General features: G+C 42.0%; 1 protein-coding gene across 2 annotated transcripts; it reads left to right on the forward strand.

The window, feature by feature from the left end:
* Positions 1-9515: 9515 nt before the first annotated feature.
* LOC121578708 (SAM pointed domain-containing Ets transcription factor-like) lies at positions 9516-24008 on the forward strand. 2 transcript variants are annotated; one of them, XM_041893094.1, is made up of 6 exons: positions 9516-9861; positions 18283-18778; positions 21454-21651; positions 22037-22084; positions 22364-22498; positions 22681-24008. In XM_041893094.1, exons 2-6 carry the CDS (start codon positions 18295-18297, stop codon positions 22857-22859), a joined length of 1044 nt encoding a protein of 347 aa, XP_041749028.1. In that variant the 5' UTR covers positions 9516-9861; positions 18283-18294; the 3' UTR covers positions 22860-24008. The 2 variants fall into 2 exon arrangements, with proteins under 2 accessions (XP_041749028.1, XP_041749029.1); XM_041893095.1 differs by lacking the exon at positions 9516-9861 and adding an exon at positions 17838-17910.
* The last annotated feature ends 1226 nt before the right edge of the window (positions 24009-25234 follow it).

Raw genomic sequence — 25234 nt, forward strand, 5'->3', positions numbered from 1 at the left:
TTGAGTGTTAATTTAATGTTCAAAGCATACTGAACAGTGGCGGCTGGTGAAAAATATTCTCAGTGGGGCTGTGCCATACTTTTTTTTCCTGTAACCATCGCGATATATTTTAACACAAACTGCAGGACAGCAGTGCTCAGTGAAACATTCAGTAATTATTTAATGCCAATATTAAAAAGTTGAGGCATTCTTACACAAAAACATATTACACAAACCCAAGCCTTTCATTTGCATTTAAAGTGAACCTTTTCACCATTGGTAGTAAACAGGCAACGCAACAGGCATGCTGTCAGAACAGAGTGGAAAGTGGACAATAACATGAAATTATTATAAAGTTTATAGGAAATCTTACACTGTATGAAAGGATGTATAATATAGAAATGGATATCAAGTGGATGAACTCAAACCTTTGACTGGAAAGAATAGCATACAGTATTTTATGATCATACTAAATGTGACTAATTGTTAATGTGCTCCAGAACTGCAACAATTAATTGATACAAAACAACATATATACAGTAATATTAGCAAAGACACTATTAAGACTTTCTAGAGTACCATATATAACTGGATTTTTTATGCTAAGGTCAACTATATACAAAGAAACATGCGGCCAGAGCTGCTCTGTGTGTGTGTGTCTGTCATCTTATTTGTACAGGAATTTTGCCCGTCTGTCCTTCTGAGTGGCAAACCTCTCAATGACCCTTTGATTAAAGTCAGGAATGTCCCTGACAAGTTTCTTCTCCATGGAGAGCATGGCCAGAGCGTTCAGGCGATCCTGTGTCATGCTGTTTCTCAGGAAGGTCTTGATCCTTTTCAGTGTAGAGAAGCACCTTTCTGACTCAGCAGTTGTCATGGGTGTGGTGATGAGGATCTTGAGGAGGCTGGCAGTCTCTGTGAAAGTGCTCTGAAGGTTGTTCTCCATGAAGAACTGGTACAGGGGCACTGCACCACTACAAGCCTTGAACTCACTGTTCTCATAGATGAGGGACAGTTTGGTTTTGAGCTTGGCCTTGTTCAACATGGGGTACGCCTCCACGGTTGTTTCAAGCGCTGTATCGGGAACTTCACACTGTGTTGTGGGAACAACTCTCCAAGCAATAGTGTTGCGCTGATGAGGTGCTGGGTGAAGGAGAACCTCTCTTTGGCATGACTCAGGATGGTATCACATACCTGTAAAAGATACATCATCAGCTTTAATTTGCAATTAAGCTATTTTGATGCAAGTGATCCTGACTGACACATGCCTATGTCCAACTCAAGTATATGATTACCAAGGTGCTGATTGTTCAGGGTTTTGGCTACATACTACCAGGCCTGAAAAAAGTTCTAGGTGGGAAACACTGACAATTACATCACAACTTACCTCTATAGCCAACCTCTGTTGTTCTCCTGGTCCCAGCATCCTCCGTCGCTTGATGGGCTGTTGCTGCTCGTCAGATGCGCTGTCCCCACACAAAGAGGGAATTGAGGCCCTGGGTCCAAAAATAAAGTTTAATTTGATAACTTGCAATCAGACTTTTAACTCACTGTAATTCCCCCTCAACACACAACCAGTGACTTATATATATATATATAGACAGACAGACAGACAGACAGACAGACAGACAGTGTGTATATACACACAAACTATGTCTAGTAACTGCTTTTAACCTGTGATGTACATAATTAACTGATGTTATTACGTTTTAAAGCCTTTTTCTATTACATTTGTGAGAGGGATGCAACATAATTTTGTTCTGCTGTTCACTTAGCAATAAAGTTAATATTCAATAACAACTAGGCCTCTTCTAGAAATTGACCTGGTGGACACCTGAATAATTATTACAAACTGTGTAGTACTTTCCTGCATTATTATCAACGTCTGATTGTGTCTTCTCTTTCCTTTTAAAATACTAAAACAAATATAATTGTGACGGCTCTATGATAATCACTCACACAAGCACCAACTGGCAGTGGGTGGAAACGTCAGTCGTCTCGTCAGCTTGAATGGCGATAAAATCAGCACTCTTTACTTCCTCCAGGATGTAATCCTTAAGCATTGACAGCATACAGTCCAACAGCTCGTTCTGTATCGTCTTTGACGTGCCCTTAAAAACGGTAGCTGTCTTCAGGTGCTCCTCCAGCACACTGTCGAGGGAGGCAACAAAATCCACTAAGCCCCGGAAAATGCCGGGGTTGTCTGAGGAGTCAGTCTCCTCGTGCCCACGCAAGGCCAACTCAAAAGCCCCACAGAACTTCACACAATCGATAATTTTGGATAGAATGTGCCTGTTTTTATCCACCTCCTCATTGTGTTTCCTCACCGCAATCCTGTGGCCGTCATCCAGCTGCGTAGCAATGTTCACCCTTCCTAATACAGCTAGCTTTACAGAGTTGTCCATGTGTGCCCTGGTGTTCTCATGTTTCTTTACCTTCTCTGACAGGTGCTTCATATCCCTCACTCCGGTACCTGTCCATGCTGAATCTGACCCGTCGTTTTAAAAAAGCAAGCACGGAAAGCAAAATAAAGCATTAGCATCAGTGCACCCAGCTAGCCAAGCCTTCCTGGTGTACCAGCTACGGGAGAAGCCACGCATATACTGCTTCCCTTTCTCGCTAGCCTGCTGTCTGATTGAGAGGTCAGGTTGATCTGGGCCCAGCTCTTTCACCCGAACTTTCTCTGACAAAGTTCTCCTCTCAAACGGATCTTGGAGGAGAGATTTCACCCGAGTTAGGGTTGGGTCTTGGAGGAGTAACGTTTGCGTTCGCCATTGTTGTCTAGTAAAAATGGCGTCACTGGACCCCGGTCCTTATTTTATCAGGGCGAGCTTGAAGGCGGTAAAATAATCGCCCTCCTTGGATTCGATTTAAGATCGCTTATTGACTACATTTTATGTCATACATTCATATCTTAAATTAGCAATTGGCTTAACTGCTACGTAGACCCCGCCTCCTCGGGCACTTTCTGTATCGCCCAGAGCTGACAGGCGTTTGACAGGCAGAGGAAAGGTTGCGAATATGATTTTCTATCATATCTTACACATATTACTGTGTGCATTCCATATTTCAAACACACAAATATTGACATACTGATGTTTTTATTATTATTATTATTATTATTTTTATTTTTTTATTTTTTAAAATAATTTTATTTAAGGGGGGCGCCCTAGCGCCCTCTATCGGCCAGCCGCCACTGATACTGAATACATCTGACCTTTTTTATTCATTTATTTTCCATCCTGGTCATAGGCCTAAGCCATTTAAAAATACATAGAATTGCAGGGAAATGAGTTTTAAAACAGTCAAATGTTCCTGGAGGAGGACCCCCAGTCGCCTGTCTAGGGGTTGTGCCAGGGTGCAATGAAATTCACATAGCAAATCTCACTCCAAGCTTTCTTCAAAAGTTGGCAGCCGTGTGCCTGACTGACAACCACATCAATTAAAGATGGATTACCTGGATTAATTGGTAGGGTTTTATCCATAACATAGCAGTATAGATTGTTGAAATGTTATTAACCCCAACAATGTATCTACCATGAACATTCCCCAAATTACGTTTTCATTCTTGTCAACACAGTATAATTAGCTAATTTGTTGCATCACATTTCGTCAAAGTCATTTGAGGACATAATCCCCATTAATTGCACTCTATCAACTGATCTGTATGAATTTGATCAGGCAGTTAAAGATTGTCAATACCTATGCATTTAAAAGAAGTCAAGGAGTGTCACGTATACGCCGGGAGTCAGGAAGCAGGTGCAGAAGGTGAGTTTAATAATGAAGAATGCAGAATAAACAAAACATGAGAAGCATACAGACCGTGAATGAAAACAAACCAATACTGCCTGATGACTGAGGCTACTGAGGGCTAAATAAAGGGAAGGTAATCAAGGTGATGATGAAGTCCAGGTGTGCGTAATGATGGTTGCCAGGACCGGTGGTTAGTAGACCGGCGACATCGAGAGCTGGAGATGGGGAGCGGGAGTAGGCGTGTCAAGGAGGCAGCCAGTGGTGACCTGTCATTCAGGGCAGAGCCTGTTTTGAGCCCCACCAGTTTACCCCCAAAAAATATTATATTATTTATTTATTTTCCCTGTTTTGCATGTTATTTTTGGCATTAATACATGTCACATATCAGTTTGAAAACAATGAAAAATATAAAATTATAATTGAGTTAATGAAGCCGCATACAAACATGGTCTCTTTTTTGAGTGAGGCAGCTCCAAAATGCAGGTGTTTCAGCCTAGCTCAGTGCTTTCTGTGGTGGTGGGGCAGCCAGCGGAAAATACGGAGCGTAGGGGTTGGTAATGTTCTCTAGTTGCGCCATGATTGGTTCAGTGTTCTGTCACTCATGGGGACACTACGTCACCACAAAATCTACGGGGAGAGCTCGAAAATTCAAGGCTTGGGTGCTGCGATAGAGTTACATTAGAAGTGCCCATCCAAGAAGGCTGAAGGTCATTGGCCACAGATAAAATGGCATCAAATCACGTTATATCTACCGTAGCTTTGATTGGACTGATCATGTCAACGTCATACTATTCAAAATCTTAGCTAGCAAGCTAGCAGTCATCATCATGAATCAAGTTGACAATCTACTGGCAAAACCTTTTCAGTCCTTGTCATATGAAGATAAATTATGAACAGAAATGATAGATAAAACGTATTGGTGCTCATCGGCCATTGGACATAAACATTACACAACAAGTTGGAAATCGCAAATTTCAACAATGAGTGGTATGGAAGGAATCAGTGGCTAACTGCAAGCATTGCAAAGCAATCACTAGCCTGCTATTCAGTGGAGAGGGTGTGTGGTCTGGGTTTAAGGGTCTCTTTTCCAAGCTTAAAAGGATAAACATTCAACATTGGCTATGCTATCAGTCCAGCATGACTTCTGCCGCTTTCAAAACAACTGGAATCTCGGAACTGGGAAATCTCAGACTTCAGTGAGTTGAAGACAAACGAGCTCCAACTTGGAAAATACATTTTGAACAGTCATCCAACTCGGAATTCCAAGTCGGGAACTCGGGCCTCTTTCTAGAACTCCGACCTGAAGATCGCTGATGTCATGATTCGACCATGTTTTTTCCAGAGTTCCCAGTTGTCTTGAAAGCATCATAGATCCAGAGAATGACAGACTTTGATGACAAAGTTTGATGACAAAATTTGCCCACGAAGGACCGCCTCGCCACCTTCCTGTTCAAGTGAGCACAGCACAACAAGGTGAGACCAAAAATGTATTGTATGCTGCTGCATAAATGATGTAATATGCCAGGGAGATATGTATACTGTAGTTAAGAAAGTAATACTAAGTGTATGTTGTGTAGTAAGCTTTTAGTAGCCCATGTGCCTCACCCTAATAATTTGGTCCCTTTTCCCCTCATAACTTAGCCTACTGTTCTGACTTGGTGGTGCACATGTAGCCTATAGCCTGTTTTAAAGAAATGTCACCATCGAATATTGTAAGAGCTTTCATTGTCTGCTTATATGCCCCCTTTATTTATCCTATGGTTCTGACTTGGTGTACATGGAGAACACTGTAAGAACGGCCCATGTTCTGAATTCTGTCGCTGTACATTTCAAAAGTGCTGAACAAACAGTTATATTTACTACGTCCGTCCTAGCTCGGTCATCAAAGTCTTAATCGAAATTACGGATTGCCTCTTATCCGCTCGTGGTCCCCTTATGCCATAGTTTGTACATCTCAATTATCAGTAGAAACAACATTTGTTTAAGCAAGTCAGCCATACCAGCTATGTTTTTTTAAAAGGCAGTAAATTAGGCTGAATGAACTGTTTTGCTGTTAGACAAGGCTCTGCTAATAGCCAGGTGTAGCAATGGTAAGGTGTTGAGACAGCTTTATGTAGACCCTAACAGTTTGTTGGCACCGTTTGGTACCGTTATTGTGCAATTCATGTTTTATTTCATTTTTTGCCCTACCAAGATTGATATGCTAAAATCGCCGCTGGAGCCAGCACAGTCAATCAACCCATAACTGAATGTATTAATCATGCCAAAAACACCTGCTCCAACCTTGAAAGTCACAGATGAAGGTTACAGTGGGGTGAATAACATCAAGGTACACGTTTGTAAATTGGAACTGTGACAACTTGATGAATATTTAACTCTCCAAAATACTTTCCTCAACCATGAGAATATTATTCTAAAGAAACATTTTCTAAATGCTAAAAGATCAACACATTTTCTCCCCATAGTTCAAGTAACTGCCATGCAAATTTCTTCATATGAAATGTCGGCAAATCCAAAAACAAACAAAGAGAGTGAGCTCTGTGCCACTAAGCTCAACTGAGATTCTTTTTTTTTGGGCATTTGACTCATTGTGGTAATGTTGAATGTGGTTAGGATTATTTGCCAATTTAAAGTGTAGCCCCCCAATGCGAGATAAATCAGCAATTTTGCAAGCAAGTTCAGTCTGGATATACAATAACACACACTTAAATGCTTCATAATGCAATAAGCTACACACGCACGCACGCACGCACGCACAAGCACACACACACACACACACTCTCGCTCTCTCTCTCTCTCTCTCTCTCAACAGCCTTGGGTCCATTATAACAGGTCCAGAGAGAGGAGGCCATCTTTCATGATTCCTGTGATTATTGCAGGTGTGAAATAGCAGGGCTAGTGTGGGTTTGTATTGGTGTGTCTGTTTAACAGTAAACACATGCCAGGCTCAGTCTCTCTAAAGGCCCTGTGTCTACCCTGTGACGCAGCTAGCAGCACTCCCTCTCCCTGTCTCACAATTACTCCATTCACACACTGCATGCGTAGAAAATGAACTCTTACGGATTAAAAAGGCACAGTTGACTAGAGGTCATTCACTAGATTTTTCCTATTGAGCCGTTTATCACCTGTGTCCATATGCGCAGTGTATAGAGAATGGATACAAGCTTCATATGCAAAACATTTTCCCACAGCTATTTTCACACATGAAACCAAATTATGTACTGTTACCCTATTGTTCCTTAAACACAACACCCCCATTGCTAAGGGAGCAGCATTGTGGCATATTTTAAGGTCCGGTCATCCTGATAACAATTAATGAATGGCTTACAGTGCAAATACAAAGTAATGAATGGGGGAAAGAGCTATACTCTACTGTTATTTGGGGGGAGCATGCATCATTTATTGCCAAATGGGAGAACTTCTACATTAGTCCATCTGTTGTCATTCACTTTCTTTAGATTGTAATTGACGGGATTAGGGCCACCTGTTTTTTTTCTGATCAGGAACCGTATTCATCAAGCGTCTCAGAGTAGGAGTGCTGATCTAGAATCAGGTCCCCCCTTGTCCTTGTTATCTTATTCATTATGATGTAAAAGGCGAAACCAATACTAGATCAGCACTCCTACTCGGAGACACTTTATGAATACGGGTCCAGATCCCATGAGAAGAAGAAGAAGAAGAAGAAGAAGAAGAAGAAGAAGAAGAAGAAGAAGAAGAAGAAGAAGAAGAAGAAGAAGAAGAAGAAGAAGAAGAAGAAGAAGAAGAAGAAGAAGAAGAAGAAGAAGAAGAAGAAGAAGAAGAAGAAGAAGAAGAAGAAGAAGAAGAAGAAGAAGAAGAAGAATTTGTCTTCTGCTCCCCCCCTCCCCAACACTTCCAATATACACAGTAGGCAGTAGGTGGCACCTAAGATATTGATGCCAGCAAGTGACGGGAAGTGATCATTTAAATGTAGTGAAAATGACACACTATCACACATTCCTCACTGGTTTTGTAAGTGAAAGGAAACAGGATGCGTTCTCAGTATCAGTACAAACAGCTTAATCCCCTGAAGATTGAATATTAATTAAAGCGATGCTGCAGAACTTTTGTATAATTTCAGGCAGTAGTTTTGAAAGTGGTGTTCACGAGCCAAAATGGCTCCCCGTTTTGTTTGTACTACGTAATCCAATTGTGTACCACGTCATCCATTTTGTATGATATGATACGTCCTCTTTTTTATTTTTATTTGTTTATTCGTATGATATGATACGAATCCAATTCGTATAATATGTTACACATTTTTTGTGCTTAAGATCCCAGACTGCATCTTTAAGGTATGGCGTTGCCTTTTCTCAGTGACATATTGCCTAAAATAAAATAATCAAAAAGATATTGCTGCAATGTTGTAGGAGGTTGGCACACTTTGACATGTCATTGTTAATGTGGAGATTCATTGATTGGGTGATGAAATAGGAGCTGAGTAGTGGCTTAGTGCAGTTTTGTCACTGCCATCCCCCTAGGACATTTTCATTTTCAGCTTACAGATCCTTGCAACATGGGTCCATGCATTATCATGCTGAAACATGAATGGCACGACAATGGGATCTCGTCACGGTATCTCTGTGCATTTAAATTGCCATTGATAAAATGCAATTGTGTTCGTTGTCCGTAGCTTATGCCTGATCATACCATAACCCCACGCCAACATGGGCCACTCTGTTTCCAACTTTGACATCAGCAAACCGCTCGTCCACAAGACGCCATACACGTGGTCTGCGGTTGTGGGGCCGGTTGGACGTACTGCCAAATTCTCTCAAATGACTTTGGAGGCGGCTTATGGTAGAGAAATTAACATTACATTCTCTGCAAACAGCTCTGTTGGACATTCCTGCAGTCAGCATGCCAATTGCACGCTCCCTCAAAACTAGAGACATCTGTGACATTGTGTTGTGTGACAAAACTGCACATTTTAGAGTGGCCTTTTATTGTCCCCAGCACAAGGTGCACCTGTGTAATGATTATGCTGTTTAATCAGCTTCTTGATATGCCACACCTGTCAGGTGGATGAATTATCTCGGCAAAGTAGAAATGCTCACTAACAGGGATGAAATACAAATTTGTGCACGAATTTTGAGAAAAATAAGCTTTTTGTGAGTATGGAACATTTCTGTGATCTTTTATTTCAGCTCATGTAACATGGGACTTTACATGTTGCGTTTATATTTTTGTTCAGTGTAATATCTATGTTGAATTCATTTTCCAAGTTGGTTGGACATGTGAAGTAAAGTAAAGTACTAACTACATTCAAGTATAGAAGACAACTAGATTTTTTAAATGTCAAAATAACTATTTTCAAGTACAATTTTCTAACCACCTGAATCATTTTTCAAACTGACTTACTGTCTATTTCTCCATGAAATGTCACTTAACCTGTACAGAATCTTCCAGATTAAACAGGAAGTTGTCATGGACACTCAGACCCCCATTTACTTTGAACTAAGATCAGATGCTGTTGGACTAACAGAGTTGAGAAATTACTTAGTTTTATGTGTGTTACACACACACACACACACACACACACCACACACACACACACACACACACACACACACACACACACACACACACACACACACACACACCCAGGCACACACACACACATATTGTGTGTGCGTAGGTAAACAAGGCTGCCCTAGTATAAATATGACCTGCAGTCAATGGAACTGGAATTCCTTCACACACTCTCACCCTCCCTTTGTCACACCCGCAGCAGGTACATTGTCACTGTTAGCATTATTGTGCTTTTGGGCTGCTCCTTTTAAATCCGCTAAGTGATCCAGCAGAGCCTAGTAGACAGCCTCAGGCCCCCAGGCAGAGGATTCTTCATCAGTCCTCTGGGTGACTTAGAGGCCTGTGTTCCCTGCCTGCTGCCTGCCTGCTTGCCTGCCTGCCTGGCGCATCTCCTGGCACATAAAAAATAAAACGGACACCTGCAGACTGACAGAAGAGACTGGAATCTGAGCTAACTGGACCAGAGGTCATCATCACCACTAGTCTACCTTACACCTGTTGCGGTCTTGTATTGTCTACACTCCGCACCAGCGTCAGCCCTGCCTGAAACCACCCAGAGGCCAGCACACCTTGGCCCAGGTAAGGAGTCAGACAGGTAATCAGGAGTCTGTGAATTGGCTCCAAGGTATGTTCTTATGAGTAAGTTATCAGGTGCTGTTCTCTCTGCGTTGATCTTAATTGAACGTTTCCGAAAGAAAAGGACTTTGCAGTTATCTTATGGGGTAAAGGTATATGGGGATACATTTTATGAAGATAGATCAATGACATTGAGTTTGTAGCTCTTCTGCTGATAAAATATTCTCATTTCCTGTTATACAATGTGGTATTTTACTTTATTGTATTTTATTCAACATAAAGGTACTATGTATGCCCCCACTGTGCAACATTGCACCTGTCTGAGTACCTATGGTTTGTCAATTACAGTAATCACCATCCAATCACAAATGTGGCCATAAACCGATTTATCTGCCATTACATGAAAGGTATCTTGCCAATTAGAGATAGTGAAGGATTCCTGAGGAAGACAAATTCTAACATTTGTAAAGAAATATGTAAAAAATAAAACACTAATGTATCTTGATTTTCAAGCAGATTTAAATCAAAACTGTAACTCGGCCACTCAGGAACATTCACCGTCTTCTTGGTAAGCAACTCCAGTGTAGATTTGGCCTTGTGTTTTAGGTTATTGTCCTGCTGAAAGGTGAATTAATCTCCCAGCAGACTGAACCAGGTTTTCCTCTAGGATTTTGCCTGTGCTTAGCTCCATTCCGTTTCTTTTTTATCCTGAAATACTCCCCAGTCCATAAAGATTTCAAGCATCCCCATAACATGATGCAGCCACCACTAGAAGATATGGAGAGTGGTACTCAGTAATCTGTTGTATTGGATTTGCACCAAACGTAACACTTTGTATTCAGGACAAAAAGTTAATTGCTTTGCCACATTTTTTGCAGTACTACTTTAGTGCCTTGTTGCAAACCGGTTTTTGAATATTTTTTATTCTGTACAGGCTTCCTTCTTTTCACTCTGTCAATTAGGTTAGTATTGTGGAGTAACTACATCCTCAGTTTTCTCCTATCACAGCCATTACACTCTGTAACTGTTTTAGAGTCACCATTTGCGTCATGGTGAAATCCCTGAGTGGTTTCATTCCTCTCCGGTAACTGAGTTAGGAAGGACGCCTGTATCTTTGAAGTGACTGGGTGTATTGATACACAATCCAAAGCCTAATTAATGACTTCGCCATGCTCAAAGGGATATTCAATGTCTTTTTTCTTTTATTTCTCCCATCTACCAATATGTGCCCTTCTTTGTGATGCATTGGAAAACCTCCCTGGTCTTTGTGGTTGAATCTGTGTTTGAAATTCACTGCTCGACTGAGGGACCTTACAGATAATTGTATGTGTGGGGTACAGAGATGAGGTAGTCATTCAAAAATCACATTAAACACCATTATTGCACACAGAGTGAGTCCATGCAACTTATTATGTGACTTGTTAAGCACATTTTTACTCCTGAACTTATTTAGGCTTGCCACAACAAAGGGGTTGAATACTTATTGACTCAGATTTTCATTTTGTATACATTTGTAAAAGATGTAGACAAAAATATCATTCCACTTTGATATTATGTGATAGTGTGTGTAGGCCAGTGACAAAAAAATCTCAATTGAATCCATTTTAAATTCAGGCTGTAACACAACAAAATGTGGAAAAGGTCAAGGGGTGTGAATACTTTTTGAAGGCACTGTACATTTTTACAGAAAAGTAACAATGGTTTGGTTTGGCTGCTACCCAAACCATAACACCTCAGCACTTGAGTATGTTGCAACATAAATTACAGAGCGCATTTCGCCCACGGCCTCTTCAGAGATAGGAAATATTATGTGTACAGGTGCTCAATAGCACTAGACACTCAAAACTTGCGTGTGTAGTGCTGTAAGGATAATATTTCAGGCATCTAGAGTTCTGTCAAGATTGAGTGTTATGTGAGCATTTTGAAAAGGTAAAAAGTATGGGTGTGCCGAGTAGCCTAATCGGACGAAACGAGTATCTTAACAGATATGGGCAATTGTCTTGATACGATTATGATCCATGTATTTTTTGTTATTAGCCTATCCGTGATCGGAAAAAAATAATTTTCGGCTGCCAGACCCGGCGCGCGTCTTTCAATGAAATGCAAGGTGCTATGTGGTCTAAATAACTCAACTAGCTAGTTTGCCAGTCTGTAAATAGAAGAGCGGCCTGTACATTAATCTAGCTGCTCTGATTGAATAGAGCGCAGCTGTATTTGTAAATCCACTGGCTTCGCTTCATAATTTCACCTGACCACTTCCTCTTGCATGTTTTGGTCTGATCATTTCTTGATGCTGCCTGCTGCTATGAAAAATCAAATGGGTAGAACGTTTGCTCAAGCTATCAAGGTGCATAGTACTGTATCTAAGAAGCGGGGCGAGGGTACGCAGAAAATATGAAACGTGGATGCGCATTCTGAATGAGTGACAGCGCATTCTGAATGAGTGACAGCAAACTGCCTGCTGCAAATTGAGGATACAAACACACACACCCCTCCTCGCGCTGCGCCAAATCTGCGGTTTATTTGGCAGAGAGATTGGTATTTTGCCAACATCTATTTAGACATATTAAAACACTTGCGTGTTTTCCGATCACAAGTATCATCCGATCCGACTATCAACTGTCAATTACTAATAGGCCTACTGTTACGAATACCAGTATTTTCAGGTTGGCACACCCCTATAGGTAACCGTAGCCACCCACTCAAAAGGGTGTTCCTCTCTGAAGAACCTGGCCGGTAGCCACTGCACCTGCATTACAGGTGAAAACGGTCCCATGTCACAACAATTGCAAAATAGCGTGGCACACGAAGAAACCATTCACTAAGTTCATGTCTACACCTTTTCATTACAACAATGGAGGAAATACGTTCCTAGCGTGAGGAACGTGTTTGCTTGACTCATAAATGGTAGCCAGCTAGCTAATATTTGTAAAAATTATTTTGTTGTTTGGCTAGAGTTTTTCTAACCCGTTTGCAATCCATTTAGCATTGCTTGCTAGCTTGCTGGCTAGCTACAGAGGTCAGCTGGCTTGTTAGCTACAGTAGTTAGCTACTGCCATCAGTAGTTGTGTTATTATAATATGTTGCCTATTCCACCATTTGTAGAATGCATACTTGCATTTGAATATAGTGCGGGAAAGGGGAATCCGGACACACTGTGGACATGGTAGACACATTTAAATGTAGGTGTAGATGCATGACGCATTCTCACAAGATCACTTAATGATTAATTAGTATTCTACATTACAAACCAACCGTAATAGCATAGATAATGTTAGGCTACAGTTAGACCAAAAACACCACATAATTGTCGTGACAATGTAGGATGATTGTGCTGAAATGTCAGGTGTACAGGTGTCTGTGTTTAACTCCATCTGTTCTAAAATTCTATTAAACAGTAGTTAGACTACTTAGCCTATATCATTCAAGAAGATCGAAATGCATATTCCCATGAAACTGATTGGGATCAAATGGTTGGCATGCATGCAGAATGGACGTTTCACCCATAAAACATGAATAATTATTGTTCACGATTGACAGTGATGAAGGCCTAATTTAAAATAAGGTAGGACTCATTTGGTGTTTTAGCATCACCATTTTTTTAAAATGAATTGAGCCACTTATGTGTATGCATAGGCAATCTTAGAATTTGGATGATATTATGCAATAGGCTACATGTTGCTACAAACTTTAATTCAGAAATGATGGCGAAATATTAATAGAGAATTGCGCTCTGCTAGGCTACCTAAAAAAAGAGCACCACACCATTGGTTATAATAAATGCAAAGCAATTGCAGTGTGTGGTCAACTGTCATTTCAGCACAGTTTTGATTGGGACAGCGTCATTGCTCTACTTTGAGACAAGCATGGGAACTGGTCTTGATAAATCAATCAATGTCCAATTTGTTTTTCACTGAATCTCCATTTGGATATTTGGTTACAATTAGGCTGGGAAATGTTAGATATGCCTACATCTCAGTGTAGTGTAGTGTTCAAACTTGTAAACAAGGCATGGGGTTTCTCATAATGTGACTCCGTGCAGCCAATGGCAATGCCCGCTTTAGATATAATGCCAGGAGCCGCTTGTGGATTTGACAGCTCTAACAGCAAATGCCAGGAGCCTCTTGTGGATTTGACAGCTGTCGCATCCGCTATGCGGATGTCGGCTAAAGCGGATCTGATTGAAAAGAGCCCCAAATCTCTCTTTAAATCGTACACACACAGCAAACAGTCACACCTGACTATATACACTTCTTTAACTCCAAAATCAAACAAGGGAGCCCTTTCTTTGGAAGAGCACAGGGAGAGGACTCATCAAGGGAAATCTGGTGACTATTGTGTTTCCCTATATCTATTACTGATGCACACTTTTGTTACAAGAGTCGTTTTAAAGCAGATATACAGTCAGGGTATACAACTCCTGTTCCAGAAAAGAATCAGTAGCACCTACACTACCAGTCAAAAGTTCAAGGGTTTTTCTTTATTTATTTTTTACTATTTTCTACATTGTAGAATAATAGTGAAGACATCAAAACTATGAAATAACACATATGGAATCATGCAGTAACCAAAAAAGTGTTAAACAAATAAAAATATATTTTATATTTGAGATTCTTCAAATAGCCACCCTTTGCCTTGATGACAGCTTTGCACACTCTTGGCATTCTCTCAACCAGCTTCACCTGGAATGCTTTTCCAACAGTCTTGAAGGAGTTCCCACATATGCTGAGCACTTGTTGGCTGCTTTTCCTTCACTCTGCGGTCCGACTCATCCCAAATCATCTCAATTTGGTTGAGGTCGTGTGTTGGGTCATTGTCCTGTTGAAAAACAAGTGATAGTCCCACTAAGCCCAAACCAGATGGGATGGCGTATTGCTAAAGAATGCTGTGGTAGCCATGCTGGTTAAGTGTGCCTTGAATTCTAAATAAATCAAAGACAGTGTCACCAGCAAAGCACCCCCACACCATAACACCTCCTCCTCCATGCTTTACGGTGGGAAATACACATGCAGAGATCATCCGTTCACCCACACCGCATCTCACAGACACAGCGGTTGGAACCAAAAATCTCCAATTTGGACTCCAAACCAAAGGACACATTTCCACTGGTCTGATGTCCATTGCTCGTGTTTCTTGGCCCAAGCAAGTCTCTTCTTATTGGTGTCCTTTAGTAGTGGTTTCTTTGCAGCAATTCGACCATGAAGGCCTGATTCACACATTCTCCTCTGAAGAGTTGATGTTGAGATGTATCTGTTACATGAACTCTGTGAAGCATTTATTTGGGCTGCAATTTCTACGGCTGGTAACTCTAATGAACTTATCCTCTGCAGCAGAGTCTTCCATTCCTATGGCGGTCCTCATGAGAGCCAGTTTCATCATAGCGCTTGATGGTTTTTGCAACTGCACTTGGAGAAACTTTCAAAGTTCTTGAAATGTTCCGTATTGACTGACCTTCATGTCTTAAAGTAATGATGGCCTGTCGTTTCTCTTTGCTTATTTGAGCTGTTCTTGCCATAATATGGACTTGGTCCTTCACCAAATAGGGCTATCTTCTGTATACCCCCCTACCTTGTCACAACACAGCTGATTGACTCAAACGCATTAAGAAGGAAAGAAATTCCACAAACTCATTTTTAACAAGGCACACCTGTTAATTGAAATGCATTCCAGGTGACTACCTCATGAAGCTGGTTGAGAGAATGCCAAGAGTGTGCAAAGCTGTCATCAAGGCAAAGGGTGCATATTTGAAGAATCTCAAATATGAAATATATTTTGATTTGTTTAACACTTTTTTTTGGTTACTACATGATTCCACGTGTGTTATTTCATAGTTTTGATGTCTTCACTATTATTCTACAATGTAGAAAATAGTAAAAATAAAGAAAAACCCTTGAATTAGTAGGTGTTCTAGAACTTTTGACCGGTAGTGTATGTTACCCCTTGGCAGCGTTATCAGAAAGCACAGCATTGATTTTCACTGCTACGCAGATGATACACAACTTTACATTTCTTTGTCACCAGAGGACTTTACCCCCACGGATAAATTATTAGACTGTATTAGTGATTTAAATTCTTGGATGGCTCACAACTTCCTCCAGCTAAGTCAAGACAAGACCGATGTACTTATTGTTGGAGCCAAAGCACAGAAATGTGAATCTAGCCGCACATTTTAATTCACAGGCAATAAAGGTAAAACACCAGGTAAAAAACCTAGGTGTTATTTTAGATTCTGAACTAAATTTCGAATCACACATTAGGAATTTGACCAGAATAGCTTTTTAGCACCTGAGGAACATTGCCAAGGTGCGGCCGTTTCTATCTTAGTCTGATACAGAGAGACTCATCCATGTGTTTATTACAAGCAGGCTTGATGCCGAGAACGTCAAAATAAGAAATGAGAAAGATAAATAAAAAGTGGTTAAATGGTTACTAGGGAGGATGGCTGCCTTCATGGCTATAGTCCCTCTGACTGTGTGTCTAAGGCCTGGCTAGCAAATGGAGCGAAGCCTAATTCTCCTGAAATGAATATCACCGTCTTGACCAAACTCATTTAGAGATCAGTCAGGCCCTTAATCCTTCCCCTGGGGAGCATGTTTGCGCCTCTTTCTCCCGTCCCCTCCCCTTTTGGGAAAAGCTAATATGGCTAAATTTGCCGGGCTAATGGGCTTAGCGCAAGCTGTTACAGAGGAGAGTGGACACACAGCAGGCTGGCCGGTACACCGTCTGGCTCTTTTTCATCTGACTCCTGATGAAGAGAAGAGACATTGGGTTATCCCCAGAGCCGTAGCGGGAAATTGGGAGATAAAAGGAGGAATGTGGAGGGAGGTATAGTGGGGGGTTCGGAGACACAGAGAATAGAGAGATAACTTAATTTCCTTTAGGGTTAATACAGCTCTAGGACTAGGACAGTCTGTCAAGTGTGCACCTGCAAGGATCATTATGGTAACAATAAAGTAGCCTTATCCTCACCCCAACAAATATTCAATGTCTGATCTGACAACAGTTTCTTAGTTTCTTCGTTTGAAAAACAACAATATAACAAGTGGAACAATTGATCAACATAAATATAGATGGTTCTGATTGCTGTTGCTGGGTGTGGTACAGTAGTGGTATAGCTGTTTTATGAATACAGTGGCTTACGGTCTCTCTGGGCAAACAAACCAAGTCTCTCCTTGAACATGTGCTGTGCGAGAGCAGGCGTCTTTTACCACGGCACGACTACTGATAACCCCTGTCTCTATGACAGCTAAGTTTCTTCCCATCTACCACCTGTGGCAGCAGGTAGCCAGGTCCACTGTCAACATAAGTGAGGTCATCCTGAGATTACACTGGTCAGTGGTACAGCTGACAACCTCTGATGTTGACTTAGGATGCCACTATAATGCCAGTAGAATTGCACCTGTGAAGAAAGTTTCTAAGGCAAGGCGTTTTTCCTGTTCAGGTCACGTGGTGAGGAATAACTCTGGGCCACTTTACATGAGGCCGGGCAAAACCATTGAAACCAGAGTGTATGTAAACAGAGTGAATTGACACAAGAAATACAAATTCCTCCAAATGCTTCTGGAACAGTTCCTGAGCAGACAACAACACTGGCCCACCGTCATGCCACATTTGAGGTGTCTTCTCCTACACATGATCTTTCTTTCATTTGATTAACATTTCCAGCTGACAGTGGAGCCAGAGGGCTGCAGAGACGGCACCTTGAAAGGAAAAGGCAGGCGGTCGTACCGCTTTAGGCCTCAATACAAGTCACCTACCCCCAAGTCACCACCCATTCTGGGCCACTGACCCACAAGTAAGAGACTCAGTGCAATCCATTTTGCCCCATGCCTGCCCTGCTGGTTCTGTGCACTCTCTTAAGGGTCATTCCCCCCGTATCTTCACTTGACTCAGGACACATTTAAAGAGCCTCAGCAAACACGCTCTCACCTCAGTTTATGTTCTGTTCACTGTGCATCACTCTGGATGAGTGTGATGGACTTTCTTCATATTTTGAAACTGTTGCACGTTTAGCAGCCGGAGCTTTGGGCGCAAAGGGATAGTTTCTTGAAGGTACTGTGATTTTGATTTACTGCAGGAATATCATCCATTGTATAAAATTTTTTGTTTATAATACCTCTAAGACGAATTTCAATAATTCCAAGACATTATTACAATTTGGCTATCAGGAAGTTCATGTAGGTCACTGGTTACATCTTCTTTACAGGGTTTTCTGTGAAATAATCATTCATGTTTTGATGACAAACTGCTGGTTTTCATTGCTCTATCATGAACTGTATGAACAGTATGAATGCACTGTATCCACACCCATAGTATATTAACACATCAAATTGGAAAGGCTGTTGGTACTACTTTGACCTTCTTGACATCTATAAATCTTAATGACTATTGTAAACTAAATATCCACTCTTCTTCCCTCACCAGGAGGCAGTAGCCATGTTGAGTCCGGGGGAGAGTCTATCATCAGAGGGCAGCAGCCCATTGTTTCCGTCCCGCCTAGGTCTGCCCGAGAGCCCCCTGGGAGACAGGACCGGTGCCGAGGCTGGGATGGCTTGGGAGATGGAGGACACCAAGCCCTGCATGGAGGCTCTTGAGCATCGCGGCCTTCCAGGCCTCCATCAGTCCTGCTTTGACATGCTCTTCACCGAGGACTCCACCTGGCTGGTGAAGGTGACTGAGGCCTCCTCGGGTCAGGCTTGTCCCGTGCCTCTCCCAATAACCAGGACGGAGCCCCGTGAGGAGCCAGAGCAGTGCCCCGTCATTGACAGCCAGGCCCTGGGGCTCTCCCCGGGGCTGGAGGGCCAGGAGGGCCAGGAGGGCCAGGAGGAGGAGCGCTCCCTGGAGCAGGTCCAAAGCATGGTGGTCGGGGAGGTGCTGAAGGACATCGAGACGGCCTGCAAGCTGCTCAACATAATCCCAGGTAGGTACTGTTGCAGTAGTAAACTGCCACTCTCATGCTGGAATTAGTAGAGTTAGTAGAATGGGCATTCCTGTTTAGAGCTATGTTTTGTGGTGGGGACCGATTCTATGTGGAACTGTACGATTAATTGATCCTTGTCACATCAGTATTCTGTGCCTTTCATATTTGATGAGCCATAGTCAGTGGACTGAGGGACTTTACACTTTCTCCTAATTCTTATTCTATTGCTGCCACTACTGCATGATCCTGTCTCCCTTTCAAGAGCATGAAAAACACCATAGCCGCTCATTCTAGCCTATTCATGCATACTATCCAATCAGGTATTGACACAAGGTATTGATATATTGATTCAGAGCAGACACATCTGCAGAATCCTCCTGCCACTAGATGATAATGACATGGATGACAGCTCTTAATGATGACCTACAGTGAGGGAAAAAAGTATTTGATCCCCTACTGATTTTGTACGTTTGCCCACTGACAAAGACATGATCAGTCTATAATTTTAATGGTAGGTTTATTTGAACAGTGAGAGACAGAATAGCAAAAAGAAAATCCAGAAAAACGCATGTCAAAAATGTTATAAATTGATTTGCATTTTAATGAGGGAAATAAGTATTTGACCCCTCTGCAAAACATGACTTAGTACTTGGTGGCAAAAACCTTGTTGGCAATCACAGATTGTAGTTAGCCACCAGGTTTGCACACATCTCAGGAGGGATTTTGTTCCACTCCTCTTTGCAGATCTTCTCCAAGTCATTAAGGTCCTTAATGTGCTTCTTCTTGAGCCACTTCTTTGTTGCCTTGGCCGTGTGTTTTGGGTCATTGTCATGCTGTAATACCCATCCACGACCCATTTTCAATGCCCTGGCTGAGGGAAGGAGGTTCTCACCCAAGATCTGACGGTACATGACCCCGTCCATCGTCCCTTTGATGCAGTGAAGTTGTCCTGTCCCCTTAGCAGAAAAACACCCCCAAAGCATAATGTTTCCACCTCCATGTTTGACGGTGGGGATGGTGTTCTTGGGGTCATAGGCAGCATTCCTCCTCCTCCAAACACGGCGAGTTGAGTTGATGCCAAAGAGCTCGATTTTGGTCTCATTTGACCACAACACTTTCACCCAGTTCTCCTCTGAATCATTCAGATGTTCATTGGCAAACTTCAGACGGGCCTGTATATGTGCTTTCTTGAGCAGGGGGGACCTTGCGGGCGCTGCAGGATTTCAGTCCTTCACGGCGTAGTGTGTTACCAATTGTTTTCTTGGTGACTATGGTCCCAGCTGCCTTGAGATCATTGACAAGATCCTCTCGTGTAGTTCTGGGCTGATTCCTCACCGTTCTCATGATCATTGCAACTCCACGAGGTGAGATCTTGCATGGAGCCCCAGGCCGAGGGAGATTGACAGTTCTTTTGTGTTTCTTCCATTTGCGAATAATCGAACCAACTGTTGTCACCTTCTCACCAAGCTGCTTGGCGATGGTCTTGTAGCCCATTCCAGCCTTGTGTAGGTCTACAATCTTGTCCCTGACATCCTTGGAGAGTTTGGAATCTGATTGATTGATTGCTTCTGTGGACAGGTGTCTTTTATACAGGCAACAAGCTAAGATTAGGAGCACTCCCTTTAAGAGTGTGCTCCTAATCTCAGCTCGTTACCTGTATAAAAGACACCTGGGAGCCAGAAATCTTTCTGATTGAGAGGGGGTCAAATACTTATTTCCCTCATTAAAATGCAAATCAATTTATAACATTTTTGACATCCGTTTTTCTGGATTCTTTTGTTGTTATTCTGTCTCTCACTGTTCAAATAAACCTACCATTAAAATCATAGACTGATCATTTCTTTGTCAGTGGGCAAAGGTACAAAATCAGCAGGGGATCAAATACTTTTTTCCCTCACTGTATGTCTCACTGACTCAAGTCATGTTTGTCTGCTCCAGGATCTGTATAATCCCATTGCGTTTAACAACAGGACTTAGTGGGAATGACGGTGCTGCTCGCCTGCCAACAGCCGTGTACACAGTGCATGGGTGAGGTCTGTCCAACTGGCAAAGCAAACATCAGGTCGAGGGCATACAGTACTGTGTGTACTGTGAGATGTCTTCTGTCAGTCACACCCTGACACCATAGAGCCCCTACATCTTCTCCTCCTGCTGCTACTGCTGTATCCAAAATGTGGTCTTATGGTGCGTTTCAACTGATGAAAACGATTGTAGAGTACACAACAGAACAGTACCCCACCTTATGCAAACCACCACTCTCCCCAGACCACGCCTGCGATTGGAGTTTGCCCAGAGTGAACCTTGCAAAGCAAAGACTAGTCACTGAGGTGAAGACAGTAATTGGCCTCTGATTGATTGCATTTAATTGCACTCTGTGTGTGTGTGTGTGTGTGTGTGTGTGTGTGTGTGTGTGTGTGTGTGTGTGTGTATGTGTGTGAGACCAGAGATCAACTGATACTGTAGTATGGGGACCACACACATCTAGGGTCTCCACTTTATTCATGGTTGTTTTGGTAACCCTCTATCCTGAATAGATCCCTCCCTATTGCAGGCCAACAGACATGCAGTCGACATTTACCGTAAATGTTACTGCTAGTTTGTTCAACATTTATAGATGTATAGGGGACTATCCAAAAGAAAGTGTTATTGCTATCGTTTTTATCTGTTATCCCCAGACCCCATAGAGTGGAGCTCGGGGAATGTCCAGAAGTGGTTGCTATGGACAGAGCACCTGTACAGACTGCCTCAGGCCGGCAAGGCCTTCCAGGAGCTCACTGGGAAAGACCTGTGTGCCATGAGTGAAGAGGACTTCAGGCAGAGGTCTCCTCAGTGTGGAGACACCCTGCACGCCCACCTGGACATCTGGAAGTCAGGTGTGTTATAATAGCTGTATGACTGGTAGGACCAGCCCTAGCCTTTTGGGGGCCCTAAGCTTATGCCATGTTAATATGATATCTGAGTGAGAATGACTAACAAAAGCAATCAGGGCCTCCTGGAGGTCAGGTCCCCTAGACACATGCCCTGTGTGCGGTATTCAGCCATGATTACTACAAATGTTTTTTGCGGGGGCCCAAAGCGACCACTTATGCTGCTTATGCCTGGGGCTGGCCCTGATGACTGGGGTTGACAGACAGTCTGCACATACTGTAGTTTACTACTGTGTTCTCCTCAGGATAATGAAGCTTTTATCATTCTGTTCAAACAATACAACAATACATCTCTCTCACGCTTTCTCTCCCCTTCTTTCTCTCTCTACAGCTGCCTGGATGAAAGAGAGGTGTTCTGTTGGAGACAGCAAAATCACAGGTAGGTTTAGCCTCTTCTCTATTAGCTTTGTTAGGAAAGAAAGTGACGTGAATCTCATTTCTCGAGGGCCAGAGTGTTCTTGGCCCTTGGGAAGGAGTAGTGGCAGTTGTGTGTGTTCATAGCTCCTAGGAAGAAGACCAGAGGGTCATGTATAGTGCAGTCTTGTTAGCAAATATGTGTGTGTGTGTGTGTGTGTGACTGTGTGTGTGTGTGTGTGTGTGTGTGTATAGCTCCAAGTTAGGAAATAATGAGTGTGTGTGTGCTCGTCCCTCTGTGCAGGCGGAGAGGAGCTGTGGTTGGAGGCAGACTCGTCGTGCTCAGGCCAGCCCATCCACCTGTGGCAGTTCCTCAGAGAGCTGCTCCTCAAACCCCACAACTACGGACGCTGCATCCGCTGGCTCAACAAGGAGAAAGGTGAGCAGGGCAGGCTGTTTGACCGCCAAGAACTGATGGGATAAGTTCAGAAGCATTTTAAACTCTGCAATAATCCTGTCCTCTCCAATAATGAATTCTAATATCATCAAAAAAGACGGAGAATGACAATTGAATACGGTGACAAAGTAATCCATATCTAATCTCACTCTGCTGTCTGCCAGGTATTTTCAAAATCGAGGACTCTGCTCACGTGGCGAGACTCTGGGGACTGAGGAAGAACCGTCCAGCGATGAACTACGACAAGCTGAGCCGCTCCATACGGCAGTACTACAAGAAGGGCATCATCCGCAAGCCTGATGTCTCCCAGAGACTGGTCTACCAGTTTGTCCACCCAGTATGAGGGGACGGAGGAGGACAGAGGCCTCAAAAGAAAGGGCCACACGATCACACCTTGCACTTGTACATTACACCAACACCAAGCTGAAAAAGGGGTGAAACTAACAAGCATGCACTGACCAACCCCTGTAAGTACACATAGCCTTTGCCAGTCCTGAAGTGTCAGCAGCCAAAGCTGGCAAATTAAGATTTCGCTTTTTTTTTATGCAGAGAAGAAACACGAGACTAAAATGAAAGTGCTTTTTCTCTGGGTTGATTCCTCCTAAAAACCACGAAACAACAAAAGAAGGAAAAAAAATACCTTTCAACTGCCTTTTTCATTTGCATGATCTGCCTGTCCTTTTTTCCTATTATAGAATTTAATCAATAACCAGTATCTTAAAACAACTCAAGACAACATTTGATTGTCATCAAACTTAAGGAAGAGAAATTCCCATTGCCCACAGTTATACCTTTAATATTCTGTACCTGCTGTGTCCCTGTCTGAAGGACGAAGAACAGGCTGCGTGTGTTTGTTTATCAGAGCCTGTTCTCTTCCTTCCTCTGGGAATGTGGTTAGGAGTTTTGCTTCACCTATGGTTCAGCTGTCATCCAGAGAGGCAAAAAGCTCATTATTTTTTTCATTAATCACATGGCACACTTCGGAACTCTCCCGTAAGGCATTTACAATAGAGCTGTTCGCTGAACCTGAATGAGAGTTCAGCAACAGCCCCCTCATTAAATATAAACTCACATAGTCAAAGTCTGTAACTGGCTGGTAAAAGCCGTTGGTTTTCCACCCTGCCATAGAAAACACACCAGACCACTGTATATTACCACATTATATTTCATATGTTTTGTACCTTTTGCTTGCGTCTAATTGTAATTGCATTTTTTATTTTAAATGTATCAAAAACTGTATCCTACACCATCTTCACCATTGCAATACAGGTTCAATTCTTTAAAACAAGCAGCATTACTAATCTCATAATTGGTCATTACCAATTCTTTTGAATTCTATGAAGTATACAATAAAAAATGTGGGTTCCTCAAGGTTTTTTTGGTAAGGGTGCTGGTTCTATGTGGAACCATAATGACCCAAAGAACACTTTGAGCCCTTCAATGGTTCTAAACATGTAAATGTAGTGGCAGCAGCTCATTAAAATATTCTGGGTCTTGGCTTGCTCACAGCTCTTTTTGTGCAACCGTGAGTGAGGGTGTCCTTCCAGTTGATCTAATCTGTTGTTTTATGCTATTACATCTTATATATGACTATGGCCAGTGACGATGTCTTGTGAAAGACTCATGTATGGCCTTGTGTCAATTGAGAATGGTTGACTAAGTCAGTTGTTCTCAATTCTCTCCTCAGGGACCCCCAGCCGTTCCAGATTTAACTTGGTAATAAACACAAAAATAAAAACGATGGAATTTTAACGGTATATTATGGCTTTTAAACTAGAATAAAAACCCATGTATGGTTCTATAAAGAACCATTGAGATTGAGAATGGTTATTTATAGAACCATTCTCCATAAAGGTTCTATACTGAACCATAACAAAAGGGTTCTATATAGCCCCCAAAATGGTTGTAACCATAGCAGAACCCTTTTTTGGTGCTATATATATATATATATATATATATATATAATATATAACCTTTTTTTTATGGTTCTTTATAAAACATTAAGAACGGGTTCTTTATAGTCCCATTTCCTGTATTTCCACACAATCTAATATGACCCTTTTGGGATCATTTTGGGATCACTTTTATTGTAAATAAGAATATAATATGTTTGTAAATACTTCTACATGAATGTGGATGCTACCATGATTATGGATAATCGTGAATAAATCGTGAATAGTGATGAGTGAGAAAGTTATAGAACACAAATATCAAAATTCGAACCTCCCCTGTTATTGTAATGGTGAGAGGTTAGCACGTCTTGGGGGTATGATATTTGTGCGTCTCTAACTTTCTCACTCATCATTATTCACGATTTATTCAGGATTATCTGTGATCATGGTAGCATCCATATTAATGTAGAAGTGTTTTGAAACACATTACATTCTTATTTACAATAAAAGTGACTCCAAATTGACACAATACATTATTTACCATTAATTTCTATTGGGCACACAATAATCTGAAACACAACCAAAAAAAATTGAAAATGCTTCCAACATACAGTGAGGGAAAAAAGTATTTGATCCCCTGCTGATTTTGTACGTTTGCCCACTGACAAAGACATGATCAGTCTATCATTTTAATGGTAGCTTTATTTGAACAGTGAGAGACAGAATAACAACAAAAATATTCAGAAAAACGCATGTCAAAAATGTTATAAATTGATTTGCATTTTAATGAGGGAAATAAGTATTTGACCCCTCTGCAAAACATGAC

This window comes from Coregonus clupeaformis, chromosome 12 (genome assembly GCF_020615455.1).
Source record: "Coregonus clupeaformis isolate EN_2021a chromosome 12, ASM2061545v1, whole genome shotgun sequence".
NCBI classification, from domain to species: Eukaryota; Metazoa; Chordata; class Actinopteri; order Salmoniformes; family Salmonidae; genus Coregonus; species Coregonus clupeaformis.